General features: G+C 28.1%; 1 protein-coding gene across 12 annotated transcripts in view; it reads right to left on the reverse strand.

Moving 5' to 3' along the window:
• LOC127279858 (1-phosphatidylinositol 4,5-bisphosphate phosphodiesterase gamma-1) overlaps positions 1–13179 on the reverse strand; it is a 449077-nt gene that overhangs the window by 281315 nt on the left and 154583 nt on the right. For all 12 annotated transcript variants that reach the window (XR_007842717.1, XR_007842720.1, XR_007842718.1 and 9 more), the window contains one exon: positions 7148–7329. Coding sequence is in view for 8 of the 12 variants with exons in the window: in XM_051302488.1 (XP_051158445.1) it covers positions 7148–7329 (182 nt within the window). In the remaining 4 variants the exon portion in view is untranslated. The remainder of the gene's footprint in view (positions 1–7147; positions 7330–13179) is intronic.

A 13179-nucleotide genomic window follows, 5' to 3' on the forward strand; every position in this document is an offset into this window, starting at 1 on the left:
ATACGTATAATAATACGTATAAATATACGTATAATAATACGTACTATTATACGTATAATAAGACATACGAATTTGAAACAAGAATTATACGTATAATTATACGTATAATTATACGTGTCTATAATTTTTAATATTTATGAATATATAAATATGGAATATATTTTTGTTTATTAATATATACGTATAATAATACGTATAATTATACGTATTGTTATACGTAAAATTATACGTACTATTATAGGTATAATTATACGTATAATAATACGTATAATTATTCGTATATTTATACGTATAATTATACTTGTCAATATTTTATAATATTTAGGTATATATTAATAAACAAAAATATATTCCAAAATATTAAAAATTATAGACACGTACAATTATACGTATAATTCTTGTTTCAAATTCGTATGTCTTATTATACGTATAATAATACGTATAATAGTACTTACATAATAGTAATTGTATTGATTTTTAATTTTCCTGTCCGCCATGTTGAATCCTACATTTTAAAGTTTGAAAAACTTATATCAGATTTGAAATCAGCGACGCCGAAAACCACCGAGTAACGATTTTCAAGCGAATTCGAACGATTATTTAAAAATTCTTCCGCTATATTGGATCCGCCATTTTGAATTTTGAAAAAAGGATTTTAAATTCGCAATCAGTGATCCGGAAAATCCCCGAGTAACGATCTTCAAGCAAATATGTTTAATTTTTGAAAAATTCGTCAGCCATATTGGCTCCGCCATTTCGAATTTTCCAAATCTGACGTTGAATTTGTAATCAGCGACCCAAAAAACCTGAGAATACCCAATAATACTTAAATTAATTACTTTTTTTGTACTGTACTCTCAAATTAGCCCTGTCGAAAAAGATGTCACGAAATGACTTTTTGTGGGCTATTTATGTACCCCAGAGTGTCAAAAGATTAAATATTTTTCGCAATTATATTTGAAAATATTACATGTCTTTATACACAATTTTGTCTTATTTATTTGCAAATAAAATAATTTTTAACTATATTAATCTATTTTACTTTTTTATATCTAATATAAAAAAATTAAATATATTGCTGATACCTACTGATTTTCTGACAATTTTTTTATTATTATACAGCGCGAATTTAGTACTGGATTTACAATACTCAAACCAAAGAACAATGCAATAGCTCTAATAGTTTCCGAAATACAGTTTCTCAAAGTTGACCCTTTTGAGATTTCACATACAATGGTAATAAGATAAGATTCTATGTAAAACTTCAAACGCGTCAACTTTGAGAGACTGTATTTCGGAAACTATTAGAGCTATTACAATGTTCTTTTTTGCAAATTGTCAGGAATTTTTTCAGCTTTAACTTTCCTGTTGGTCATTTTTTAAAAAACCATGGAAGGCGGCAATTTGAAAAAACTGATTTTTTGCACCTATTCCTTAAAAAATATATAGATTCTGGTAGAAGTTCGAAGTACCAAATTTAGGTACTTTATTTATACCCCAAAATTAAGTGTTTAAACAAAAAAAATTAAGATTCTGAGTTAAAACCTCTAAAAATGTTAACTTGACTGGACTAAGTGCTTCAGTGCGATAAAATAAAATTAATCGTTTAAGCCACATGTCACAATAGGGTAGGGGGGGAGGGTCAGTGTAAAGCCACTCTTGGCTAGGTAGGGTGAGGGAGGGGTCAAAAAATTGCAAAAAGAGGACCACGTGGTTTATGGAATGCCCCTCACGAATATGACATTAGTTTTGTGAAATTCAAAATATCGGACAATTTTTTTTAATTTATCATATTTGCTTGAAAACTGTTACACGGTTTTTGGGGTCGCTGATTACGAATCTGTTATCAGTTTTCTGAAATTCAAAATGTCGGTCATAATTTTTTAACATTTATTAGATTTGACTAAATTTCGTTACTCGGGGTTTTTGGAGTCGCTTATTAATCAGTCTTTTTGAATTTTGAGGTCAGGTTAGCAATCAACGATTCCAAAAACCCCTGAGTACCAAATTAACTCAAATCCGATGAATTTAAAAAAATTATGTCCACCATTTTAAATTTTGGAAAACTAATGTCGGATTCGTGATCAGCGACCCCAAAAACCCATGTATACTAAATTTCAGGAAAATTAGTTGAACTGATTTTGCTGGACATTTCTGGTCATTCATGCCGTATTTTCCTAAAACAGTGATCGGGTTAAACAATAGAAATTTTATAAACAATTTTTTTGAATGTCATTATTTGAACCTTTGAGAAGAGAAACAAAAATATCCGGTTGAAAAGTATTGATTTTTAACGGTTTAATAAAAAATTTATGAGAAAGGGTTTTTTTTCTATTTAAAATACATGGCAAAATTCAAGCGCTTTGACACACCATTAAATATTTATTAAAATCAAAATAAAATAATACATACCTCTTTTTTCCATTTAGAACAAAATTTTGGTCGGGAATGATAAAAATTCGAAAATTTTGAACGTAAGGACCACCCTAATACTGCGATCCTAATGAAGAAAGTTCGTAGGGGAAGGTGCGGTAATGGGAGAGCGAGGAAAATGGGAGCTTTTAAATTGCAAGTACTTAGAGATTTTGAATTTCGCGGAAATAACTCGGAAAACTTCGACAATCTTCCAGTATGTCATACGAAGACAAACAGTCACATTTCTGACATATTTGTAGAAACTACAAGGAAAAATCAAGTTTTCGAGTTTTTCTTCGTAAACGGAAAATATTTCTGGATATCAAAGGAAACAGTTAAAAATTTATTTTTTTTGTATGTAAAAAAAATGTTTAATGAATGTATAATATTTCAAGAATATTGTGTGAAAATTTCAAGTCGATCGGAGCAGAATTAACAAAGTTATGAGCATTCAAGATTTCGTTCTCGGCAGACCTTGTTTTCGTACATTTTGAATTAAGTTTGTGTTTAAGGGGCTATATCAGTGTGTCACTTTCAAAAAAAATGGATTTTTTTGCTTATTCGATAGTTTATACTTTCAAAAATATCCTCTGAAAACGGCAAGGTCGTATCTTGAATAGTTTTAGAATGGCAGCGTTCTAAGGGGCCGTCCATAAACAACGTTACCAATTTCTCATTCTTTTTAGACCCCTTCCCCACGCGTTACAATTGTGTTAAATGCATTTTTTTATACTTTTTGACCCCCTTCACCCCTAAAATAGGTAACGTAGTTTATGGACGGCCCCTAAAGTGCGACTGCTCGCAGGTATAAACCACTCCACCTGCCTATAGACGGACTTCAAACGTGTTTTTCTCGAAATGACATTTTTCAAAATTGCTGACATCATAACTCAACGAGAAATTGACCAATCGACTTCAAATTGAAACTGAGTATTCTTAAATATATTTACTGTACAATGACTTTTGATCTTTTTAATTGGTTAAAAATAGTCAATTTGGCATTAAAAAACGACCATTTTTTACCCCTAAAGACGACAATTTTTTCAGAACTACGCCATTTTGTTAATAAAGTAACACACTCTGTATCAAGGAAAAAAATTATTAAAAATGTGCCTCTATTATACCGAATTAACCCCCCTTAATTATGTTTTGTTATTTTATTGGAGATAAATATGTGTAGATTTGGATTCATGAATAAACATAGTTAAATATTATATATCCTTTATGGGACTGAGGAAAAAAACACCTTCTATGGGCGGACGAGGCACCCGGGTACCTATGTTTAATTTATTGAAGATTTTGTATTAAAATAAGCAGTTCAATTAACTTTAAGTGTAGTTGACGTTTCAATGAAAGAAAAAATCACGTAATATGAGTACACTGTAAAAGTAATAATTTTTTCATTAAAAAAACAAAAATTTAACAATAAAATAAATGTCCTATATATAACGCCTTGCTGCTAAAATTTTCTCATTGCATTTTCCCAATCTAGGGTCCACAATTCTTACCAAAAACAAAATTTTTTCTTCGATCGTACATTATTACCTTCTATATAAATTAAAAGATTTCGATAGAAAGAGAAAATTAAAAATTTCACATGACTAAAAAAAATTTTAATTTTCCCCAAAAAAAAATTACTTTTTCTTAAACCAAAATGTTAAATTAATGTACGATGTACTAATGTACGATTCAAGAAAAAATTTTGTTTTTTTTTGTTTTTGATAAGAATTGTGGACCTTAGATTGGACGCAATCGGAAAATTTCAACAGCGAGTATATGACGTTTATTTTATTATTAAATTTTATTTCTTTCAATAAAAAAAAATTATATTTCGAAGGTTTAAATATATAAGAAAACATCCACAAAAACTGGTATCACTTTATTTCAATGCGTTTGAGAAAAAAATTCCTGAAATTTACACATTTTTTGACTTTCTATAAAGTAGGCGCCCCCCTTAAGATGCAACATTTTTAAGGCAGCATTGCTGAATTTACGCAATGCAATTTCCATTACAACTACTAGCGCTGATTTTAAGACTCATCTTAAAATAAGATTTTCTTTTTGCCCGTGTACCTTGTCAGTCCCACAAAGGATATATTATTATATATGTTACGGTTAATGTGCGAAATTGGTGAATGTGCACATTAACCGGTCAATGTGCACATTGACCAAATTGGGCATCAGTAGGTAGGTGACTGTGAGAATAGCATACGAATTTCTTTGTTTTGTGCACTTTAACCGGTAAATGTACACATTCACCAAATCATTTTGGTTAAAGTGAAAAATAAATATTATAGTATTGATGTTTTGCTACTTTAACCGGTAAATGTACACATTCACCCAAATCGTTTTGATTAAAATAAATTTTGCTGCGTACGAAAAATATATTTATTTATTTTTGCAGGGGCGACTTTCATGAAATTTTGTTTAATTTGACATTTTTTTTGCTATTTTTAAAGTATAAAGTATTTTAGAAAATATTGAACTTTGAATAATATATAGATTTTTTGGGATTAACAAATTTTAACTTTAAATATAGCTATGTAGGAAGATTATATTTATTTATTTTTGCAATTAATATATTTATTTACATTTGAACTTCTATTTATATTTGTCTTCCTACTTCTGTTTATAATTTTCATTTATTATAATTCTATTCCTTTAATACAATTTATATTTAATATTATCTTATCAATTTATTAATAATAATATTCATTCCATTTTCACATTTTATATGCATAAAAAAATTATTTAACAAATCACTCATTTCAAATTTTCACATTTACCAACCAAGGCTGGTCAATGTGTACAATCACCAATTTACTTGGTAAATGTACATAATATCTTCCCCAAATGTCCGATTTCTCACTTTTACCAAAATGCCCGGTGAATGTGCACATTGACCGGTTAATGTGCACATTCACCGGACTTCGCACTTTAACCGTAACATATGTTTATATATATATATATATATATATATATACTAGAGGGGCTACGCCCCCCTGTTTTAATCATTTAAATTAAAAAAATTCTTGTACCGAACTAAGTGAAAAAAAGTTGATTTGATCGGGCTGTAACTTGCACATAGTTTAGCCCTAGGTGTAAGTTTTATTAACAATCCACTAACCCAAAGTACTTCAAATAGGACTCGTTAGATGCCGAATTTTGTCAACTTTTACTTAGTAACGTCAGAATTACGATAACTTTATTTGTTTATAAAATATATCATTCATTATTAACCTTAATAGTTAATTAATTAACTAAAAATTGTAAACATTATATAAGTAAATAAAAAAAATTTTTGACATTTATGTTTTCCAAAGGTTTTTTTGTGCTCTTTCGATTGGTGAAAAAAAAATCAAAAAATTCAAAATTTGACCCCTTTTTCTGAAAATCAAAAATTTTTTTTGACTATTTTTTAAGCTCCGTCTTTTTTTAAATTTATTTTTATTTTTTTTTGAAAGTTAAAAGTGTGCATTTTTAGCTCAAAAAATATTGAGATGTCCTTTTTTGTTATTTTCGAGATATTAGTTAATTAATTAATTAATGTTAATAAAAATTTATATATCTTATAAACGAATAAAGGTATCGTAATTCTGGCGTTACTAAATGAAAGTTGACAAATTCCGCATCCAACGAACCCTATATGAAGTACTTTGGGTTAGTGGATTGTTAATAAACAATTGGCTAACTTGGCAATTGTTTATAAAAAATCCTCTATTCCAAAATAGTCCAAATAGGGCTCGTTGGGTGCGGAATTACGTTAGCTTTCAATTGATATCTTCAGAATTGCAATAACTTTATTTATTTGTGAAATATTTCATTTTTTATTAACATTAATTAATTAATTAATATCTTGAAAATAACAAAAAAGGACATCTCAATATTTTTTGTTGTGAAAAAATACATTTTTAGCTTTCAAAAAAAAAAATAAATAAAAAAAATAAAAAGGACCGAACTTAAAAAAAAATTCGAAAAAATGTTTAAATTTCAAAAAAAGGTCAAAATTTGAATTTTTTAAAAAAAGTTTTACACCATTCGAAAGAGCAGGAAAAAACCTTTCGAAAACATATGGGACAAATTTTTCTTCTTCTTTCTGTTCAAAAGTTACAAGTCTTCAAAAATGCACTGTTTAAATTTTTCAAAAAAATTCAACCCCCTCCCTCTCCGACAGTTTATGAAAAAACCGAACAATACTTCGTGGTTAAAGTACTTACCCCTAGGGCTAAACTATGTGCAAGTTACAACCCGATCCGATCAACTTTTTTTTCACTTAGTTCGCTACAGGAATTTTACCCCATATATATATATATATATATTATAGTTAAATTTGTTAATGTTTTTCTAAATTGTGGACAGTGAAAATTCTTTTGGGGTAATTAGAGAATTGTGTCAACTAGCAGAGTTTCGTTACCTCGATATGGCTTTTATTATTTTTTTGAAAATTGAAAAAGATTCATTTATAAAATTTGATATTGTTGCATATTTAATTGCTAAGAATCCATATTTGTGTTTTATTGTCTAAAATGTGTTATTATTGGATACTTTAATACTGAAGAAGCTGTAAGTTTTGTTATGTCATAAATACTTTGTAAGAAATTCATCTGTCGAGATCTATTGACAAACTAGAAAAAATATCCACTAAAGTTTATCACTTTCATAGTTAAAGGTTAATATGCTTCAAAAAAATGTTTTATTTAAGTACAAAATTATTAAAATAATCCATACATACCTAAATGATATAGCATACGAATTATACTCTTTTTCACTAGGCCTTACTAAAAAAGCTCCATCAGCAGGAATTCTTTTTAACATTTCTTCTGCTTCGGTTCGGGAACAATCAGCATGCCACCATTCTCTTTCTTCATGTTTACTTGGCTGAGGTACTGGGTCACGCAACGTAATTATAAATTCCTAAATTGAAGAATATTACTCCAGTTAATAACGGTATTAAATTTTATAAAGTAAATAACATTAATAGTGAGTTTTCATCAATTTTTAAAAATTGTAAACGATAGATCGGGTCTGATTTATATAACAATTTTTTTTCTTGCAGTAATTTAGTATAATAATCTAAAGTGTTAAGTTTTTTGAGAAATTTATCCATATTTACACGGAGAAACTTTAGTCTATAAAATTTGATATTATAATACTAACAAGTAAAACTACCCAAGTGCCAATCGCCGATTGACTTGAGTCTTTGCGCATTTTTTAGAGGAGCTAAAAATATTTGATACGTACATTTTTATATCGGCAATGAAGATGTTTTAAGTGTTGAAAACAGGGGTTGAAAAGTCATATTTTGAGTGGCAAAATATACATATCATGATCATTAAAGAAAGTTTAATTAAAATAATTATTTCATTATTTAAAAAATGTTTGACACTTTTTTCTTGATTTCCTAAACGATACTGCTCGGTAGAAATTACCGTTATAAACCTTTTTGAATGGGGTGAGTGGAACCTTTAACCCTTTAAGAACCAAATATACAAAATTTTTGCATGATTTCACAACCAATTTTTCAAAGTGATTTGAATCGCTTGAAACTTGTTACTCGGGGGTTTTCGGGGACGCTGATTACGAATTCGATGTCAGTTTTTCAAAATTCAAAATGGCGGATCCAATATGGCGGAAGACATTTTGAAAATCAACTGCACTTTGATTGAAACTTGTTACTCTGGGGTTTTCGGGGTCGCTGATTACGAATTCGATGTCAGTTTTTCAAAATTCAAAATGGCGGATCCAATATGGCGGAAGACATTTTGAAAATCAACTGCAATTTGATTGAAACTTGTTACTCGGGGGTTTTCGGGGTCGCTGATTACAAATCCGATGCCAGTTTTCCAAAATTTTGAAAATTCAAAATGGCGGATTGTTTTTTACTGTCTTGATTCACGTTTGTCATAGTCTGTTCAGTACTGTCACTGTCTTTTTCGTTGAAGGCGATTGACTGTCAATTGTTTTCGTCATTGCGTTGTTTCTGTGTCGTCTGCCATATTGGATCCGCCATTTTAAATTTTGAAAAACTGACATCGGATTCGTAATCAGCGACGCCAAAAACCCCCGAGTATCAAGTTTCAATCAAATTGCAGTTGATTTTCAAAATGTCTTCCGCCATATTGGATCCGCCATTTTGAATTTTGAAAAACAGACATCGAATTCGTAATCAGCGACCCCGAAAACCCCCGAATAACAAGTTTCAATCAAATTGCAGTTGATTTTCAAAATGTCTTCCGCCATATTGGATCCGCCATTTTGAATTTTGAAAAACTGACATCGAATTCGTAATCAGCGACCCCGAAAACCCCCGAGTAACAAGTTTCAATCAAATTGCAGTTGATTTTCAAAATGTCTTCCGCCATATTGGATCCGCCATTTTGAATTTTGAAAAACTGACATCGAATTCGTAATCAGCGTCCCCGAAAACCCCCGAGTAACAAGTTTCAAGCGATTCAAATCACTTTGAAAAATTGGTTGTGAAATCATGCAAAAATTTTGTATATTTGGTTCTTAAAGGGTTAAAGGTTCCACTCACCCCATTCAAAAAGGTTTATAACGGTAATTTCTACCGAGCAGTATCTTTTAGGAAATCAAGAAAGAAGTGTCAAACATTTTTTAAATAATGAAATAATTATTTTAATTAAACTTTCTTTAATGATCATGATATGTATATTTTGCCACTCAAAATATGACTTTTCAACCCCTGTTTTCAACCCTTAAAACATCTTCATTGCCGATATAAAAATGTACGTATCAAATATTTTTAGCTCCTCTAAAAAATGCGCAAAGACTCAAGTCAATCGGCGATTGGCACTTGGGTAGTTTTACTTGTAAGTTTTACAAAAACGATAGTAAACGAGGATATAGCGTTACCTTTGTGAAAATTACTATTTAAATATTATACTGAGTGAGTATTCTTAATTTGGAAAGAGTAATATAATAATTATGGATTTATATTTCTAAACAGTAGGCAATTTTAATAAAAAAAAAAGAAACTGAAGTTGGTGAATCGCTGAAAACGAGCTTTATAAATATATTAATAACTGAAAAAGAATTATGAAATTTACAAAAACTATGGTTAATATCCATCCCGTTTGAAAATAAAATTACTATAGTGTTTTGGGAATATGGACATAAAAGTTAAAAAGCCCTCCACAATAATAGAAAAAATTACTACTACATACTAAATTTTACCATATTCGATATTAAATGTTCCAAGTTGCACCATTAAATATCACAGTAAACATATTATATATACTCACACATATTACATATTCTTGAGAAACGCACGCTTTTAATACAATACTAATATAAAGAACTTATTCTAATAATATACACATTCACATAATCGTCGCAATACATGCTTGAGAAAAAAGGGAACTTCTTTATATACTAAACAAGAAAAAGTATTGCCGCTTGAGAGATAATTTCTACAAATATATGTTATATACCTATGTAAAACTAATTTAATATTTTAAATTTATTTAAATTTATTAATTAAAATATAAATTATTAATATAAATAAAGTCAAATTTAAATTAAATTCTCAAAATTAAATATTATTCAGTAAATTTCATTTTGTGTTTCCTTCACTGTTTAACTTTTTGAATTAAAAATTTGGAAAATTTCTTGAAAATTTTAACGAGAATTAAAAAAAATTTAGATTTACTAAAAAATTATTATTTTAAATAAATATAATAAAAAAAATTTAAGAATTACTTTTTTACAATGATTTCCAGTTATATACTTTTTTTGAAACTATTTTTTGTTTTGATTTTTTATTAGGGTAAGTCCGGGGGAGTTGGCCATGCGGGAGAGATGGCCAATACAAATATTTTATAGAATTAGCAGCTAGGTATCGCTTATTAAAGATTAGTTCCCTTTGTTTTGTGGCAAAACACAATTAAAAGAAAAAATATTGAAAAAGTATGTAAAAAACTGATTTGTTATTTTGACTAGTTCTGAAAAAAGTGATGAGTTTACGTTTCTCACTGGTGTTATATGTTATTTTAAAGAATAATTTTGAATTTCATGTTTTTTTGTAAAGTACATGATCCAAGATTTGTCATAACTTTACATTTATTCAAAAATTTTGTTTACTTATTTATATTTTAGTTGTGTCAATTTTCCTCCTGACATTAGGAGAGATGGCCATGTTTTTTCGAGGTGAGATGGCCATACTGTTTAAGTTATTGGCACCCTTGAGATTCGTGTGTTCGCTAAAAAAACATTAATTCTGTGGCAAATGACATTTTTTATGACATATATTCCCAGCAAACACGAATACGTAATGGTTATATATTTGTTCTATAACAAGATGTAACACCCCAGATAACAAAGGTCTCCGGCCCGCCCGGCACGCTGCGGCCGAGACACCGAGTGTAAGCTGTGACGCTGCGATTTAACTAGCACTTGCTGGCGCACTTGTTGTAGATCAAGCGAGCTAGCAATGGGCTAGAGAATTCGCTTACACATTATCTAGACCGTGAGCTCGCTGAGAGCCAGCAAATGGCTAGATTTTATTAATCCCAATTTATTAATTAAATTATATGTACTTACAAATAAAATAAATATATAATAGGAAATAAAGTTAAAATAATAAAATTTCAATGTTCACATAAAAATGCGTTAGTCAAAGAAATGTTTTGTATTTGTTCTAGAATTTTTATTATAAAAGAATTTTTTTCGTTATGAAACACACTATACAAAAATAATTATTGTTTAAAAAATTTTTTGCTTTTAATAATTTTTCAAATTGATTATTTATAAAATGTTAATATAAAATTATATTCCTTATGTCCCATCAAAAATTAAAAATTTGTTTTATATTTCACGTAGATTTTTAAGTATAAAACACCCAAGAAAAAATCTCACTGAATAAGAAATAGATTATTATTAACAAAAATTATTTATCTCTAAAATTTTATAATTATTATTAATATTAATAAGTACGCAAATTAGAGGTTTAAGGTTAAACGCTATAATTATGCACAATTTAAAAAATAAAATTAATTATTATTTTATATTCAAATGATATTGTATATAATTAAATAATTAATATTGCTATTAAATTTCTTTCTTATTCAATGGAATTTTTTTTCTCAACGGTTTTATACTTAGAAATGTATGTGAAATATAAAACATTTTTTAAATTTTTGATTGGACATAAAAAACAAATTTTTTTAGTAACATTTTATGAATATAATTTCAAAAATTATTAGAAATAAAAAAATGTTAAAACAAATATTATTTTTGTAAAGTACGTATTAAGACCAAGAAATTTTTTTTTATTTTCAAATTGATCAACTGGGTTTTGAAATTTTTTTTATTTACGACTGCTAAAAAATTTAAATTGTTATAATAACTTTAATAAAAAAAAATTTTTGGTTCAAAAATTTCAGAAATTTATTCTAATCGCAATAGGATTAAAAAAAGATTTGACGTTGAAAATTAAAGTATTTTTTTAGGTTATATCCATATTTGAGAAATTTTGATTCAAGAAAAATAAAAATTGAAATCATGCTGATGGATCGGCCAATCATAGCATTATAATGTCAGTGATTGTCAGGAACTCCCGAAAAGGTCCTACAGATAACTGAAAATAAGTCTGTTTTTAAATGGAATTTTTGAAAATTCATAACTCGAAAGTATGAGCACTCGCACAGAAATAAAAGAAAAAAAGGAAAACGAATGCATAAAAATGTACGTTGCTAATATAAACATAAACATTTTATAAAAATTAAATTGGTAATCGTTCTCAGTTTTCCGAATGTATTGTGCGTTAACCTTAGGAAGCTCGATCAGGTGAAACGCGACCATTGACCAATATAATTGATTGTATCCATTGCTTGCAATGAATATTTTTGGCCTCGTGGTGGAGTAAAGGTGATAAATATGTGTGTGTGTGTATGTCACCAATTCCTTGTTATCAAAATATCTCAAACACGTTTTGAGGGATCAGCCTGAAATTTTGTAGGGTTATTGCACTCACCAATATCTAAAATCAGACACAAGGATTTCCAAAAATATCTATGCAATTTCTTTTTATGCCTTTTTTTCGAAAATCGAAAAATAAATTTTTTTGAAAAAAAATTTTTTCTTTTGTGCAATCAATTTTTTTTACTGAAAAACGTATTCCTTGCATTGAAACGAATTGATTAACTTATAAAAAGTCCATATTTTATTTTTAATAAATAATTTTTTTTAATTTTTGAAAAAAATCATTTTTCATATTTTTAAAAATAACTTCTTTCTCGATTAAAATTTTGAGAAATTTTTGTGAAAACGAATCGATTTATGTATATAAAGTATGTATTTTATCAGAATTTATGAAATTATTTGCTACTTTAATTTTTTAAAAAAATCGTTTTTCTTATTTTTTGGAATAACTTTTTCTTTATAAAATTTTTAATATAATGTTGTCAGAATTGTATTTCTTGCATGAAGTAAAAAATGTTCATGAAATGAACATAATTTTCTGCTTTTTTAATTTTTGAAAAAAATTATTTTCGTATTTTTCAAAATATTTCTATTGAGATTATTATTTCCATTCATGAATAACGAATTTACGACTGATCAGTGTTTTCTTTGAAACTTTCTTTGAAAAAGAAATAAATTCTTTTGATTACAGATGATAAATATTGTTTTTTTCTCATTTTACCTATTTTCATTTAAAAGAATTATATTTTAATACGTTCGAATAATGTCGACATCAAGGGTGTACAGCCTGCCGGCACGCGGGTGCCTGTCACACGGGGCGAGCCA

Source organism: Leptopilina boulardi, unplaced genomic scaffold, assembly GCF_019393585.1.
Source record: "Leptopilina boulardi isolate dan_hultmark-lab unplaced genomic scaffold, ZJU_Lbou_2.1 LbouV2_224, whole genome shotgun sequence".
Lineage (NCBI taxonomy): Eukaryota > Metazoa > Arthropoda > Insecta > Hymenoptera > Figitidae > Leptopilina > Leptopilina boulardi.